Source organism: Pinus tabuliformis, chromosome 9 (genome assembly GCF_031772625.1).
Source record: "Pinus tabuliformis cultivar Carrire ecotype Pingquan chromosome 9, CPIR1, whole genome shotgun sequence".
NCBI lineage: Eukaryota > Viridiplantae > Streptophyta > Pinopsida > Pinales > Pinaceae > Pinus > Pinus tabuliformis.
The window spans coordinates 984,240,994-984,258,680 of record NC_142307.1 but is presented as its reverse complement, the minus strand read 5'-3'; the positions used below and the strand labels follow the sequence as shown (position 1 = coordinate 984,258,680).

The following is a 17,687-nucleotide window of genomic DNA, read 5'->3' as shown; positions in this document are numbered from 1 at the left end:
TGGTATGGTGAGGTTGTTCTACATTTGGTGGAATGGGTTCCAAGAGAGAAGATGATTAGCGCAATAGTGACACCCCCACTAGCACATGAGAAGATATGCCCTTCAGATTTACCAGGGATGATTTTGAGGGATGGTTCACACTAAAATGGATCCTCTTGTGGCCGAATAATACAATGGTATATTTGGGACCCAAGTATCAAGGGATTTAATGATGGTGGGATAGTACAATGGTATCTAGTGACACAGTGGCACATTTGGGACCGGGTATTGTTATGCAAGTTATGGCATTCTTTGAGGACAAGCAATATCAAGGAGGGAGGATTGTCATGTGCCTTTTCTGAGTGATTAGTATAGGGGAAACAATTGATTTAATTAGATTAAAATGTGCCCTCGAGAACAAGGGGAACTTTATAAAGTCACATTATTATGTATTTAATTGCTCATGGTATTCGTGCCCATGGTATTGGCACCCATGGAATACTTACCCATGGAATTGGTATCTATGGAATACTTACCCATGGTATTGGGATGGACAAAGATTATAAAAGGAAGCTCAAGACAATTCTTTAGGCATGTTTGGGTATCTAATGGATTGTTTACTTTTGCTCTTAGAGCTTGCTTGAGGGTTTATAACCCTGAGCGTGATCTTCTTCGGTGGAGAAATTACCAACCTAGTTGATCAAAATAATTAGTCTTCAGTGGTCAGTCTTGAAGGAGGAACCACTCAGATTCCTCACTGGGTCAATTTGTGGATTTAATCTTAACAGGTATATGAAAGAGCCATCCAGGAGAAGCCATCCAGGTTTCTCATTAAGGCATCAATGAATCATTAGAAAGGTCATTGTCATCCATTTATATCTTCAACCATTTGTGCCATCTTGTTGGTGTCTTAACAGGTTCTCATGTATATTCAAATTCATATTTAATATAATAAGGTTGAGTTTGTTGCTTGTGCTTACTTTCAAACAAGGGTTTCATGTTAAATTGTATGCAATATGTTTGACGAAATGTCCTTACATTAATAATTAGCAGAAAATCATTGACAATGTCATTTTTGCAAAGTGTTGGTTAAAAATGTCTCAATGGTAATTGTGAAGATTATTGCAAAATCTAGATTGGGACATTATAGTATTAGTGATAAGGCTCAAAGAGTAGGCACCCCACCCACATAATGTCTGGACTCTTGCTAAGTCATAAGTTATTGGTATATATAGCTTTGTGGGCAGTTGGTTATAGTGGCGGCCTAAAGATTTGACCCTAAGCCTCACCTAGATTACCCCCATGTGTTAATGGATTCACCATGGTTAAAAATAAAAAGTAATAGTTACTCATAATATATACATATATATAGCTATATTATGAGGAACTATATATATATAATCGAAATTATATATAGAAATATTATATTAGTTGTATATTTAAAATTTTATATTTCTTGAAATATTAATATAAGTTTTAAATCTATATTACAATTTATATTTATAGAATTTTATACTAGTTGTTGAAGAATCTGGCGCAAATTAAGTTTAATCAGATTCTTCTCGCCATGATAACTATTTGTGAGATATTTTAACTTTTCTTATTATCACATTCTTCTTGTTATTATTAGAGTTTGTCTTCTTAGTTCATCAAATAGTTACCAAAACAAAAGAGACAAGAACACAAGATGTTGGCTTTTTTCCAGGGCCAAAACCTCTCACTCTTTGAGAGGAAAACCCACACAAAATTCTTCTTATAGAGATTCCAATTGACGAATACCAAGACCATGACCCTTGACCTATTAGGCCACTCCAAGACCAAGACACCAATCCTCTTCTTTGTCACTGTTGAGATCATCATCATCATTGTTGCTTCACCGAGGTCATCATTGTTGCACCTTCACTGAGATATTCATCATAACAACGAGATCATTGTTGTTGCACCATTGCCACACCTTTACTGAGATCTTCACCTTGTAACTATGTCTCCATCAGGATCATGACTATACCGAGATCATAATTGAATCTACCATGACTGCATCTAGAAGTATGTCGAGACCAAGTGTGTCACTGTGAAATCTCATCACAAATATATAGAGACCATGACCATGTCCAGGATGACTGCCGAGACAGAGTGTGATACTGTGGGATCACCAAGATCCTTGTCATCACTACTATGCCGAGATTGTGGTTGTGTTTTTCTTCCTTCACCGAGATCTTCATGATACTGTCTAGTATGCTAAGACAGTGATGATTGTGAGACTTTACTTCTGGGGAATCCATCCGAGAAACACAGACCCACTGTACTCATCTGAGTTTCTGAACCATTGTACTCATCCGAAAATATTGAACCACTGTACTTATCTGAGATTTCTGAACCACTGTTCTTCCTATACCCATCTGAAAATCTGAACTTCATGTACCATCCAAAATTACAGGTAATTTGAGTTCTATGTTTTCTGTGGTGACCCTAGCCGCATATATATGTAGTGGTCTACCTCTACATTTGAGCCGACATGACATGCTAAACAGGTGTGTCTCTATAGGTGAGCCAACATGACTTCTTTAGCTATTTTGGAGGTCGACCTCTTCAAGGATTGTGCTTGTCTCTAGAGGGTTTCTAGACTTTCCTATAGACTTGTATACCTTAAACATTGGCTCAAGAAGAGCTTCTTCATACATGACATTGACTCTTTGACTTATTAATAAATCCTAAGGCTCTCAATGGGAGCCACTACCAAATAAACCTCTTGCTCATGAAACCCATGTAGCAAGGCATATAAAAATAATTTTATTTCTTTCATTTCATCATTTACAAAGATCATGTCATTATGAAGACCGAACCTAGTTACACTTTCTTCAACACTAGTCACATATTTAAAATTTTATTTCTTAAAATATTAACATATATTTTATGTTTATATATTACAAAAATATATTTATAATGTTTGTAACTGTTGTTTCCCCACCATATCTAGATCCTAGGTTTTCAAAAACCTTGTAGATCCCTCTCTGGATCTGTATCTGAATCCTAGTAACTTAGGTCAAGACCATACAGAAATTACAACCTGTTCCAAAATTTATGGAGCTCAACTTAGCCACAATTTATGAAACAATATTGTTCTAGAATGGAACAAATCTCGATGCATTCAGGGATTAAATAACAAGAATATTTATTTTCGGTTCAAGACATCCTAGCATAAAGGTCATTCCCAAGAATCTTGTCCAACCATAATTATCAGAATCGGACCGGTCATAGAACCGGTAGACCCTTCGGACCGGAACTGGTCGGAACCGGACGAAAACTGGTAAAAAAACCAGACCAAAAAACCGGTTGAGCAAAAATACATAAAATATTCAAGTTTTAAAGAAAAACATATATATTCATGTGCATCCATATAAATTCAAACCATTTATACACAAATATGAAAAAGTTCTCATTTATATAGCAAGTAAGAGTGCATAATATGATAATACCAAAATAGCACTTAGTGCAATACATGTCTGAAACAAAATACATCAAGATACAAACTCTAAATGGCCTCTGATACATCAAACTACAATACTATTAGTACTAAATTACTAATCAGAATCAACATCCTCAACCTCCCCCTCATCTTCATCCTCAAAATTAGCAGTAGCAGACTAAGGATCTATAGTGGGATTTTGACTTGATTCCCCTTGGCCTGAAGGTGGAGCTGGAAGTGGGTCCAAGTCCATCCAAGAAAGATCTTCATTGTCAAATGTTGGTTCCTGGGTCTCCACAACCCACTCTGATGATGGATCAAAGTCATCCAAAGTTATGTTGCTTGATTCAGGTGTCTTGTTTAGCAACTAGTTTCGCCTCAACCTGAGGTTGTACTGAACATAAGCCATGTCATTCAACCGTTTTTGCTCCAAATGGTTCCTCTTCTTGGTGTGTATTCGCTCAAAAACACTCCAATTCCGTTCACACACCGAAGCCCCAACTAAGAAAAATATTTAAAAAATCAAAAAATAATAAAAAAATCACTTGAATGGGCCCCACGCATGAGTTGTTAAGCGGCTGGACTGAACCGGCCAATTCAGTACCGGTTCGGCAAAAATGACCGGTTTGGTACTGAACCGGCTATTTTTGGTCCATTGCACCATTCCAAACCGGTTTAGGGTTGAAAACGGCCAGACCGGCCAGTCCAAACCGGTTCAATCCAATCTTGATAACATTGTGTCCAACAATGCATGTCCCTCTAAAGAATAAAAAATCAAAAGCAACAAACCTAGACGTCGGCAATCATTGGAGAAGAAACCTTCAAGAACACCACCAAATAAGCTTGCAAAGCAATTGCCACCAGCAACAGCAGCTCAGGTGTAAAATCCTAGATTGGTAGTTTCAGTTCAGGTGCCAAACCCTCCTCCTGAGGGTGGTGTTATGGACATGATTGTAGTGCCCTTCTCGTCAATGCATATAGACACAATTGAAACTTCCTCTGGAAGAATGAAGCAAGCCCTCTAAGTCAAACAGTTCAGATCCAAAGAAGGAAACAGAATTCCCATCAAACCTACAAGCAGGGCAAAATTTGGAGTAACTAACCACTGAATTCTGATGCGACCTCCACTAGCCTCACATCATTTCACTAGGTGGATAGATGATTGAAAGAAAATAGAGAAAAGGAGCAGAAACAAGGCAAAGCAATCTTCCTTGAGGACTAAGAGGCTTAAGTTCTATTTTGTATCTTAGTCAATCAAGGATGTGTTGCTAATGGAGAAATAAATAGTAAAAATTTTAGTTATAGGAATTTTGATCAAGCTCCTAAATCACAGTTATGAACCGATCAGAAAATGTGCTGATGGATGTAATTTCTTGTCAATGATATCATTTTTCTTCTAGTTACCAAAAAAATGTATTTGCAAGTCTTGGGATTTCACAGCATAGTATAAAAGCTCATCATGAGAGTGGAGTGTGAGTTTATGTGTATATTATAAAGTGGAATGGGTGCAAAAATTTAATTTGGATTGTTGTATGTGTTTATGCCTGCGTTGGGTATGTTCCACATTTGCTAGTTCTAGTGTGGCTACTGAGTTTTGTGTATGAAATTTTAAGTTATCTATGAATTGGATTATCTGGTATTATGAAGATAGGTTTTCTCCTTGATGAAGGCTGACTTTAAATTTTCTGTAACATGGCTACTTGTTTTATCATATGCCAGCCTCTAGTTATTGATTGTACTTTTCTTTCATACAAAGCTTTTCACTTTTCTTTTCAGATATTCATTTTTTCTTCAACGTAAGGCTCAAAATCTAATTTTGTTTTAAACCTTTACACTTCATCTAATATTCATGACTACATGGTACTCAATATAGTATGGCTGCTATTTACTGTATAGTAAATTTGTTATTAATGACTACCATGGATGTTATTTGGTTGTAATAAAAGCTATTGAGTCCTTATCCAGTGTAGCAAAATGTGTGAGTCTAAACCCCACAATCCTGTTGTGGGAGAGACCAAAAGAAAGGAAAATCATCATTCAAAACTCACTTTAATGGCCAAGCGTGATTGTTTATGGTAGCTCCGTTTTATTCCATACCAAAGTCTATAAAGTCAGTACATCTACAATTTCCTCAGAACTGACAAAAGCCTTACACATCTCTTTGCACCACAACACATTATATATACCCTTAAAATACCACCACTGTCAGCTCCCCTCGCAAGGAACTATTCACTACTTCAAAAAAAAAAACTGACTAAAGAACAAATAAAAACTGATTGTATGTTGACAACAGTGTAGATACACATTTGCAAAAGCAAGAAACAATTCAGCCAGGAGAATTTGGTCATACTAAACATGTGCACATGAAAGCAAGGTGCCATTCTTCAGCTTCAGCAAAATTCTACTGAACACCTGATTTATAAGAAGATTCTTACTTACCAGCAGCTCTAAGGCTTGCAGCAATTGCACGAAGGCGATCAGGCCTCTCTGGATGAGGATATGTCTCCATCTGAATCTGTTTCATTTGACAGCAAACCTACTCATAAATTTCCCAAAGTAAACCCCACTTATCTGGCACATATGCATATGCAGTTAACATATAAACAGACCAAGAAAAAAATCATCTTTACAACCACATTTCCATACATGAAGGTCATGATTGGGGGAGCATGTGTAAGGGGGGTCATCTTATAGACAGAAAAAATCTAGAAGGGTTTCAAAGTGTGTATAGAAGAGCATCTATACCTCTGAATGCAGAAGCATACGCTCATCAAACCCAACCACTGTTCGTCTCTCTGACTGTAATGATGAACAACACACCCCAATCATGGGAGATATGGAAGGTGTGAGAGTGGTCATAACACATTTGCTTTCTGCCAATAAGAGATCACAAATATCAAGGCTGATTCAAAAATTAATCTAAAATAGTATTGGGCCATTAATGTTCAACCTTACCATTTGCATTTTTGCACCTGTGTTTCTCACCTAGTGCACAAACGGATGTGACAGTAACCAGATGTCAAAAAGGAAAAATAAGAACATCGCTAGACACAAACATCATCCATGAAAATTTGTACAATGGTCTCCCAAAGCCATAATAAAACTTAAACAACATGAGAATAAGTATTACAAAAACTTTGTAAGTTTTAACTGCAGATATTGTATGACCCTCGTGCACACAAAAACAAAAACAAAAAGCTTTGTAAAAAAACTTTGCAAGTTTTAACCGCAGATATTGTATACACCTCATGATGCACACAAAACCTTTAGACATACTTCCCTGTTCATAGATAAACAGAACCAGAGCATAAATAGAAGAAACAGAAGTAGATAATGTAACACAAACTAAAGCTTCATTAATAACCGAATGAAAGTAAATAAGAATTTAATAACCAGATGTGAAACAGTATCACAACAAGCATTAAAACCTAGCTAGGCACAAAAACCTTCAGGCTTCAACGGCAATTTGCAGAAAGGCTTCCTATCAAAACCAAGCCAATGTAGAACTCAAATAACGTGAGACTAAGTATCTCAAAAGCTTTGGAAGTTTTGACTGCAAATATTAGGGACGCGTCATGGCAGACACCCAAAACCTTTGCTCCGGTTTCACTATGCAGAAGAACCATAGATTTAATACAAGATAATTGGAGCAGTTAATAGGAAACAAACTAGAGCTTCGCTAATGACTAAACAGCAGGACAACACAGTTCTGGGTTTGCAGATTCAAATTTCTTGTCGCAACATAGAAATCCCCCAAGAAAAGTTGCATTGTACAGTGATATTTCTGCTCTCTTAACTCTAAAACAGGCACAAGAAAATTATCTATTAACCTGCATACCTGACCTAACTATCTATCCACTGCAACTAAACGCCATAATTAATTATTCTTTCAAATTTAACATCTTTAATCAATGCAAATGGTAGGGTCTCTAAATGCAGCAATCACCCATTTGTATGTTAGAGAAATGGGGGGCCAGAAGTCTAAATACAAATGATGATACTTTTCCATAGCTTACCAAGAGACAATTTAATTTTTTTGGTTCCTCCTTTAAATACTATCCTGCCAGTCCTTTCCCTTATTGGAGAAAATCATTAGTAACTGATCAAATGTGGTATGTACCCTGATCATATTGTCCATGTTTGCCCATTTTGTGTTTGTCTCAAGTCTCCACAAGTGGTATCTACCAAAAAGCCTTTAAACAGAGCAAAAACTAGAAGAGTTAGAAAAACATCTCCTCTGACATTCCTCCCATTCCACCAAATTGGAATTATTATGGAGGCTTCTTTTGCACCACATCTCTTCATCAGCTGCTGGATTTTGTTATAAGCTCTGAATTTAAAGTTCTTTTAACCCCTTGCATTTCCTTCTCTTTCCCCCAAACTCAGCTCAGGTGAACTCTCTGCAAGTAAGAACTTATTTCCTTCAAGACACCCTAGGCCCTCTTGATCTTAACCTTGAGAGTGTTCAAAAATTAATAAGCTAGTAGATTAGGGTTGATTCTTCTATCTTGATAATTACTTGTGAATGCATGTTGGCTTTTATTACTTTTATTATGTCTTCTTCATCAAGCAATTACCAAAACATAAAGTACATGAAGATCACAAAAGACAAAGAACACAAGATGTAGGCTCCAAGCCAGCACAAACCCCACAAGGGGGAAACCCAAACAACTTCTCTTCTTATAGAATCAGATCAAAGTGAGATATCCAAGACCCAAGACCAAGACCAAGACCAAGACCTCCACAAAGAACCAAGCCAGCCCTCCTTCAAATCTCCTCCAACCAAATCCAAGTCAACAAAAATCAAACCTGGTCAAATCTGATTAAGTACAAAATTTCGGACCTGCAACTTCGCAGAGTTACCCCAGCACCTTTGCACATGTGAACAAAAACAAGAATTTCAGCCCTGTAATTCGCAGAGTTGCCTCCACACCTTCACACGTATGAACGGAAACAAGCAAAGCTTTATTTTTCCTTCTCTGATTCTTCTTCTCTCTCCTTGGCCTTCACTCTCTTTCTTCTTCTTTCTTCGCACAGAAATCAATGAATTGAGTGAGTGATCAAATGAGGTCAAAGTCTCTTCTATTCATAGTATTCAAAATCAGTCAGTTTGAACCGTAAACCAGTCAAACCGACCAGTTCATTAGCCCAGGCCACCAAACCGGTTGAAAAAACCAGATTATTTGAGCAGACCTCCTGGTTGTTTGGTCTGACTTGGCATAAACCGGTCGGTTTTCCCATAAACCAGCTGGTTTATTGCCAGGCCAGTCGTAGATCCCACAAATTGTGGTTTTGTGAGTTTTGAAGCGGTTTTGAGGGAAACTTGGGGCTGTTTCCCTCCAAAAACAGGCCCTCCAAGAAAATAATGTCTCCCCTCTCATTTGCCTCACACATCTCAACCCTAGCAACATTGGCAATCAATGGTAATGTTAAATTCTTAAAGTAATACTTAAATTTTTAACATAACCATGAAATGACTCGGGATGTTTGAGAGTGGTTATTGGATTTCATATGGAGAAACTAGAATTGTAGATTTCACTCAAAATTCAGCAGACTTAATGGTTTCCAGGATTTCATGGTATGGGAATTTGCAATGTTTCCATTTGATTCCGTCATGCGTGAGTGTTTGAGATTGGCATTTGATCAAGAGCATGAAGCCCTTTAAGTATCGTGATGTTGGTGGCATTGATTGTTGAACTTTGTTGATGTTGGTAGTATTAATTGTTGAACTCCTCTACCATGGCCTTAACAAAATAGTACCCTTCACTCAAAGGAAAATAACTGGTTAGACATGCTAAGCTTTTTCTACCACATTAAAAGATTGAGGAAATGAACCCTTCACTCAAACTAAAATCATTGGTTAGGCATGTTAAACTTTTTCAATTTCTATCATATTATAAGGTTGAGCAATCCAAGTCTGAAGACTTTGAGCTAGATGATGTTTATGTATCTCTTGTTGATGATCCCATTTCTAGTAGCGCTAAATCAATGATGAGTTTCATGAGTGATCATGTTGATCAGTGATTTGTAGTTTTGATGTCTAGTTTAGTTGCTACTACTACTGAGATTGCAAAGGAGTCTTAGGAGTCCTCAAACTCTGAGCCAAATTATTTATGTAGCTCATGTTGATAATCCTATGTCTAGTAGTGGTGATGAGTTTGATCATGACGAGGAGTGATCATGTTGATCACTGATATGTAGACTTGTAGTAGGCTAGTGGCCCCATAGCTTGTAGCATTGTGTTTGGACTCTAGAGAACATTTAGAGCCTCATTGATTATGTACTTCGTCGCTGATATATATTGCACTCCGTGCCATTTTGATATATTCACCTTTACATGGTATATAGATGAACAAACTTTGCACATTTCGTCTCTATTGGTTTGGAATCATGGTTTTAAATATTGAAAATAGTTTTTCTCATTAAAAAATAATTATTTCATGTATTTTTTTAAAGATTTGTTCATTGAGATCTGACCAGTCCCGGTTTGACCAGTTTTGGTTTGAAACTCGGTTTGATAGGTGGACCGGTCCGGTCACTAGTTTCGGTTTTGAACACTATACTTATATTTATAGTTGTCCAAGAGGTCAAGTAGTTGCCTCTTTTGAGCCGACTTGTCCAGGCAGGGCCGACTTGGTCTTGTGGTGACAAAATGACTATTTTTGACTCAAAATAAAATAAAATAAATTATTTTCCTTACAAATAGTCCAAATGGGACTTTGACAAATGACATATTTTCTTTTTGACTCAATAAACCCTATAAGCATGAAGAACATGCTTTGACTGGAAAATTATATATATATATATTCTTTCCTTTGTTTTTACATGAAATACATATTGATACAAGTACAACGATAATTATGAAGACCGAACCTAGTTACATTTTTCAACAGAGAGTGAGCTATGACATAGAATTTCCACTCTTCTTCCTTGAATTGCAAACATTGGCGAACAAGTTGAAGGCTCTCCGTGCCAAGTGGAATCTCTTTCCACTTCCCAACAAGATCCTCCTAGACACTAACATCATATGTTCCCATGTGGAAAAACTAAAAAAGTCCCAAGATCAAGTATATGCAGCATGAAAAGTAGGTAAATGGGTGATTATTAGAGACCATAGAGAAATGGTTCAAGAATCTACACATTCCCCCTCCCTCACTCCTCGAGTGGTCCCAACCTCATTCTAAATGATGCCCCAAGTGGGTCAAGAGGAGGACCCCGAAAATTTTTGTTGGCTATCAGAACTACAACGGGGCCTTTCGGTCCTAATCGGGATCTTTACAAGCCCTCAAACCTTCAGATATTTACCTCTTGACAGACACCCATGCAAATCCCATTTACCCACTTCCTCAACATCCTAGGTATCAATGTTTTCGAATGTGTAGACAAGAAACCTAGACTTCGACTAGTGTCCAAGGTTCAAAACGCTTAGCTTGCCATTTCAAGATTTTCTCTAGAGCAAAGTCACCTTGATTGCATTAGAAGATTTGACTTGGTTCATGTGGATCTTGATTACTGGTATGGCTCCCCTACCCCAAGATATTCACATTGTCGTCTACTATTTCCCCCCATGTAATTAGACTTTGAGACTTTGCCTATCATAGGAATTCATACAAGGACGCTTATATTGACTTCTATCCGAATATTGTCTAATACTTGACCACGAAGATCTCATCCTCTTGAGGGATTTCAATGCCCATACTAGGGATCAGCAAATTCCACTTCACGATAGGTCTAAAGATGTTCTCTGCCTCTTCAAGATTGACATGGCCTTAGTGGATCTTGCCATCATTCCAAACAAAATCTTAGAGCATGCTTCACCATAAAACAAACACCTTTTGCATCTTGATGAGATCCATGAGTTGTTCTAAATCACCTGCCCAAATTCTAAGAGTTTATCTTGTTTTTGTCGCAACTGAGAAGCTATTATTCTCAACCATGTCCTAGCCAACCAAGTCATTATTATATTTATCTACCAATCCTCTATCACTTTGATCCCTTTAGTAGAACGTACCCTCTTCTCTTTCCACCTCTAGACTGACCTCCCGTCAACCCCCCCTCTTCCCCCACCAACCCCTAAACCACTTACTTGTTCTACAACAACCCCTAAACCAACTATTCCTACCTCTACCAACTCCACATCTTCCAAATATAATCTACTTTGCTCAACCATCTTAAAGCAACCCTAAAATTCTATCACAATGTCACCCAATCTGCTCCTTCACCACCCAATTCTAAATTGTGTCCTATGAATCGTTGGTACAACAAGGAGCAGAAAAACTACCACAAGAAAATCCACTATGCCCTCCTACACGATCCCACCTCCTACCTCCAATTATGAAGACCCCACCATTCACTCATTTGTGTAAGAAACATAGCTTCATTTCCTAGAAGAGACGTGACCTATGAGCAAACCTTCTTCTGTCCCAAAATCTTCTATTGTCCTCTCTTCCCTGCTATTCACACCTCCCTATACATAATGACCCCCAACCCCCTTTCACTCATATACCTTATACTATACAAAGTCCTTCAACAACCTCATATTGTGGTCACCTCCCCTTCGTCCTTGTGCAACTTATTTTTCAATTCACATATCTTGGATGTAGTGTGGGAATTGAACTCCATTATAGTGATCAAAGAGGAAGGGGATTCCACGAGATATACTTCAAACATGGCACACATCCACCTATAAGTTACATTGTTGATTTGTCCAACCATGTTGTTTGCTTAATATTCCCACATGCCCAAACCCACCACACCATTTCTTTTGTGTAGGTTCCAGAGCTAATCCAAATAACTATAGGATGATCATGGTAAGAAACATGTTCTCCAAACTCTATAGCATCACCCTTTATCTGCAACCATCAATGAAGCTTAAGAGATGCCACTTGAGGGACAAAGGCCAAGCAAGCTTTTGTCCCAGGCATCAAATTACTAATTTTATTGTTACCCTCAAAGTCATCATCAAGGAGGCAAGGCATCACTTTTTGAAATTCTCATGTCGTTTTATATACTTTCAAAAAGTGTTTGACTTAGTTCCAAGGGAGGCCCTTTTCAGTTGCTCTAAGACACTGGCACATCAAAGACCCTCATCACTCAATCATAAACCTTTGTAACGTATTTAGGGAGGATAATATGGGGCATCTAGGGAGATACTCAAGGGAATAATGAATGTAATGTAGCCATAATCATGGAATTGCCCACTTGGTAGTTAATAGGTAATAACTAGGCACACTACGAATTTAAGAGGAAGTCATATAATAATAAGATGTAGTGGAATAGAACCCTACGAATACTCATGACAAAGGGTAAATACATGAGTGTTATTGTATTGATATACGTTGAAGGTTGGGCGTTGATTATTTTAGCAAGTGTAACTTGTGGAGTGATTCCTTCCATAAGGAGTGCTTGATGGTTTTATCCTACCTTAAGGGTTACTCTCTATATTCTTGTGTTGTTTATGTTTGAATGTTTTGTATTTTTTGAAGATGAGGGTTTAATTCTCAAGCATAAGGCTTGATCCTTTTATATATCAAGGTTTACTACAAGAGGTATTGGCGCTCTTTCTTGGACAAAAAAGAGGAAGATTTTTTTCTCTTTTTTCAATTTTTTCAACAAAGAAGAGAATGAAAACATTCAAATTGATTTCTAAAACTTTCTATGCAAAATCTAAAGAAACTAGTTTATAGATCTAATAAGTTCCTCCCGAACCAAAAATTGATTTCAAAAAAATCATCCAAATTGAAGTTTGGGAAGTGAAGCTATAACAGATTTTAAATCAATAATTTTGGGGTTTTTCCTGATGATGAACCTCAATAGGGGTTCGACACGCATTGATCCTAAAACAACGATGTGATTTATCCAGGAGAGTTTTGCTTTAATCATGAACCACACAAGCCTCCATTATGAGACATCTATGTTGTTTCCAAATTAGATATTTTCTAATCGAGTAACCATATTTCAATCAAAATAATGCCAATAGTTGCAAAGTGGACATGACATTTTATAATTTTGGTCATAACAGCCAATCCAAGAAGTATCACAAAAGTTCTAATCATTTTACAATAATCACCTCAAATTGCAGCCAGGCAAAGAACCACAATCAAAAAGTAACTTGTTTCTTCAAAACCCTAGTACTATTTCTGGGTTTTCACAAGAAAGATGTATTTTACAAAATGAATTGATGATCCTAATATTGAAGAATGTATAAAATGGATCAAGTTAAAATATCCAACAAATTGGAAAGCAAATATGTATACTCATCAAATAGATGAAGCACTTATATGGCGTGACTCATTTAACTTGATCAAAATATTCAAATTCCAAATGAACAATATGAACAAATATATTTAGACAAGTGGTCTAATGGCACTAGCAATACATAGAGCACTAGGGGTTTATTTTCATGTGACAACTTATCACAGGTTCATGGATGTACTCAATAGGAAAATGTTATTATTTCTATAAAACCTAGTAGCAAGCACAATGTTAACTTTGTTACAGATTATAAGTTCCCACAAAACATAATTAAATCACACAAGTTGAGGGTGAAAATGTTCAAATTTTTAAAGATTTGAAGATAACCACAGATAAATATGTGTTGCATTCAATTTCTCATCCTATACATATATATGACATGGACATTGTTTTGGGATATACTTGGATTTACTAGGTTGGTTCAGTAAATATTGGTGTGCAAAAGAAGTTTTAGAACCTTTGGTGCAAGAAAAGGAAAATTACATTGCAAGATATTTGTCTTACTAAACAAGAAGGCCCAAAGGTTCAAACAAAGAAGTCCTTTCAAGGGAACTAATTGATGTACCTAATGACACATCAAATAAAGGGTCCATCGTTGAATCAGAGATAAAGAAGGTAAAATAAATTAATAAAGAAGAAGAATAAAACAAAACAAACAAGCCCACGGGGCTTTGGATTGACGGTGAATGGATGCACTGTTAAGGCACTCCTTGCGATAGGTCACTGGTTCAAATCCCCCGTGGGTGCTTACCTACCAAAAAAAAAAACAAACAAAACAAAACAAAATCCTATAGAAGCACTTGAAGAAAAGCCCTACGAAGGGCATAAAAAGGAAGAAGTCAAGGCATTACATGACTTAATGGTATTGTTACTACACAATCTAGCATGGCCCTGAGGAAGGGAAAACTACTAGAATAAGTGACAACAATGGGACAATCACCCATTGTCACCTTAGTCAAAGTCCCCTACTCTTTACAGACTTTCACCGATGGGAGGAGTCCCGGTAGGAAGGGAATCACTTAGAATGAATAGATCAATGATTTAGGTATGATGTGATTCCACAATGCCCATTCAAGGAGAGACTCAACAGTGGCTCAATGCTTTTAGGAAGCTACACGCTCTCCAAGAAAGGCCTAGGAGGAGATCAAGACTTAGGGTTTGAGATTTATGATGATGATATATATTCCTAAGATCAAGATTCTTAAGTGATAGGGTACGACCTCTCAAAGAAGCTCTATGTGATGCTCTAACACTTCCAAGAAGCTCTTCGCTCCCTTTGAGAGACCTAAGAAAGACTTGCGGTAGACCCAAGGTTTTATAAAAAATTGTGGGAAGAAACACTTCCAAGGCACTCCTAAGGTGAACGCAAGGAGAAGAGAGGGCTTCTTGAGATTTATTCCACCGAATACTATGTTCATACAACTCTCAAAGGAGTTCCCAAGGTTAGAGAGAAAGACCTATGTTTTCCTTCTTGAAGTAGCACCTAGGGCAAAAGATTTCATGGATGAAACTCGTGCGGATGCCCACCAAACTTGGAGCATAGGTAGCTTAGACCCTAACCTTAATGTTTGGACCCTCAGATTCCCGAAAAATCACCTCCCTAAAATTTTGTTGCAAACCCTAGATTTTCACCCTACCTTTAGGGAGAGAAATTTAGGAGGAGAAAACATGGAGAAAGAGGAGTTTGATCACCAAAATCCTTGGACTAGTGCCTAGTCCTTTGAGCAATGGAGTCTTGATATGCTTAAGATAAGATAAAATGTATTCTAAGGAGACTCAAAATCGATGCCTTAGGTACCAATTTCAAACATTTACCCCTTAAGATATAATGGAGTTCCATGAAGATATCAAAGACATTCATTCACTAGTTACATTCATTGCATGCCTTGCATTGGATAACATATGCAATACTCTACTAGAAAAGCTTTCCAAATTTAATCTTCAACAATTAGGGCACAAATTTGCATATTCTAGAGCAGCAATTCCATACATTAAACAATTTTCAAAGAAAAATTCCATCAACAGTAAGCACTTACAAAGAGACATGCAATATATCCATCCATCATTCAAGAAGAAGAAAAGTGAATCATCTTCCACACATTGAAATGCATCAAAAGAGTCTCCAATAGCTCCAAAGAAAAAGTGTGAGTTCTTTTACAAGAGAACCAATCCAAGTGTGATGATGATCTCTCACAAATGAGAGTGAGTTCTATTTATATGAGTCTCACTAAGTCAAATTAGCCTAATTAGCCCCCAAAACATTAAAATAATGGGCAAGAAACAAGCCTTGGTCACAAGCCGACCAAGTAGCTTTTCACAAATTATAAATTAGCCATCCAAATGCTAGCTGAATTGATGATGTCATGTTGATGTAGGGTTGTTGGAGGGCCACATTGAGTCCTCTTTGTGCCAAAATGTGAGAGAGGGCTCTATAAATCTCGAACAAGGGGATGGCCCCTTAGTCTCCATGCAAGTCATCATGTGGGGCCCCAAATTGGGTTTGGGGTACAAGAATTGGTCTCATAGGTCTCATGATAATAGAAAAGCTTGTACTGCTCCAATGATGACGGTTCGATGGTGCTTGCCCTCCCATGTCTCAAGGGTAAGACAAACCTCCTTTGGGCCTTGGATCAACAACCATAATATGCTTAGCCAGCCAAGGCACACCAGTTCAGACAAACCTCCTTTGGGCCTTGGATCAACAACCATAATATGCTTAGCCAGCCAAGGCACACCAGTCCAAGTGGATCATCTCATGAATAATATGGGGCAATGGGCACACTGCTAAGGGTGTTGAAGGTGCCCATGGTATTAAATGATGCTCTAACACATCCCCTACAAGCGTCCATATGATCCTCTAGGGGGATTGGGCCCTAATTAAGTTGCCCAACCCATGATGAAACCACCTGCCAATTAAAAATAAGATCCAATGCGCTTCCTCGCCATCAGGTACAATAATTAATTAGTGCATCTAAGTGAACCAAGCTTGTTAATCAAGGGCACATTAAGACTTCATAGTGAGCTTCCCTTTCAAACTTGGGGTTTTAAACTTGTAATAGTGTTACCTCCCTAGGTAGGAGTGGCTAATAAACAATCCTATTAGGTGTTCCCAGCCCCTAAGGAGAAAGATAGATCCAAGGTCTGTCCTTAAATTGATAGGGTTCATGTGAATAATGATGAGATGGATGGGGACATGGGGGTCTCAAAGCCAAATGCCATGGGTTCAAGGATGGCAATGATGAGGGATGTCCACATATTTGGGTCTATAGATGTAGGAGGGACCAATCATGGATACATAAGTTACCTCGGCCTTTGTTTTTCCACCCTTCATTATTTTCCTTTTGCCTTTTTATGATTTTTCTTTGTATTACTACTCAGGGCTCTAGGAAATAAGGGCATGTTGTGATAGATATGCAACAATTAGTACCCCCTTAAGGTGGGGCAATTCATCACCCACCAGGGGTTGGGATGTGCATGGGTTCCTTAATGATGTGTGGGGCACTCAAGGGCCCTAGGAACCAAGGTGATGGCCATGATGAAGGGGTAAATCTCATTTTGTCTTTTGCCCACGTGCTATATTAAATGTCTTGGCCATCTTTTGCATTTTATGATATTCTTTTCTTTTGTTTCTTGATTGTGCCCATGATATGTTTTTAACGTTCTTTTCGCTGCATGAACCTTTGGGGCAACAGTTCTAGGCTCGAGCCAAACATATGGGCAAGGTGAGTGGGTGTACTGGTGCCTTGTGGACCCAATTGTCATGTGGACCCAAAGAGGGAAGATGATGAAATAAGGACTGTAATGTGCAGAGGGGAGTGAAAAATGTGAAATGGGAAAACAACACCGCACTACCAAAATCATGGTTTCCCAACTAGTGCCCTTCCTAAAGCCATAAGCCAATAGGGGAGATCCCACGGGACTAGAATGAGGATTAACCCCCCATTTAAGGTGAGGGAACAAAACTACAATCAAAACCCTTCCTTCCAAT

General features: G+C 37.9%; 1 protein-coding gene across 4 annotated transcripts in view; it reads right to left on the bottom strand.

Annotated features, from left to right (window-relative positions):
• The window catches only part of LOC149152033 (histone deacetylase 15-like), a 318,098-nt gene that overhangs the window by 239,707 nt on the left and 60,704 nt on the right, over window positions 1-17,687 (bottom strand). For all 4 annotated transcript variants that reach the window (XM_089438338.1, XM_089438340.1, XM_089438341.1 and 1 more), the window contains 2 exons: window positions 6,191-6,318; window positions 5,885-5,960 (listed from right to left, as the gene is read on the bottom strand). In XM_089438338.1, coding sequence (XP_089294464.1) covers window positions 5,885-5,960; window positions 6,191-6,318 — 204 coding nt within the window. The remainder of the gene's footprint in view (window positions 1-5,884; window positions 5,961-6,190; window positions 6,319-17,687) is intronic.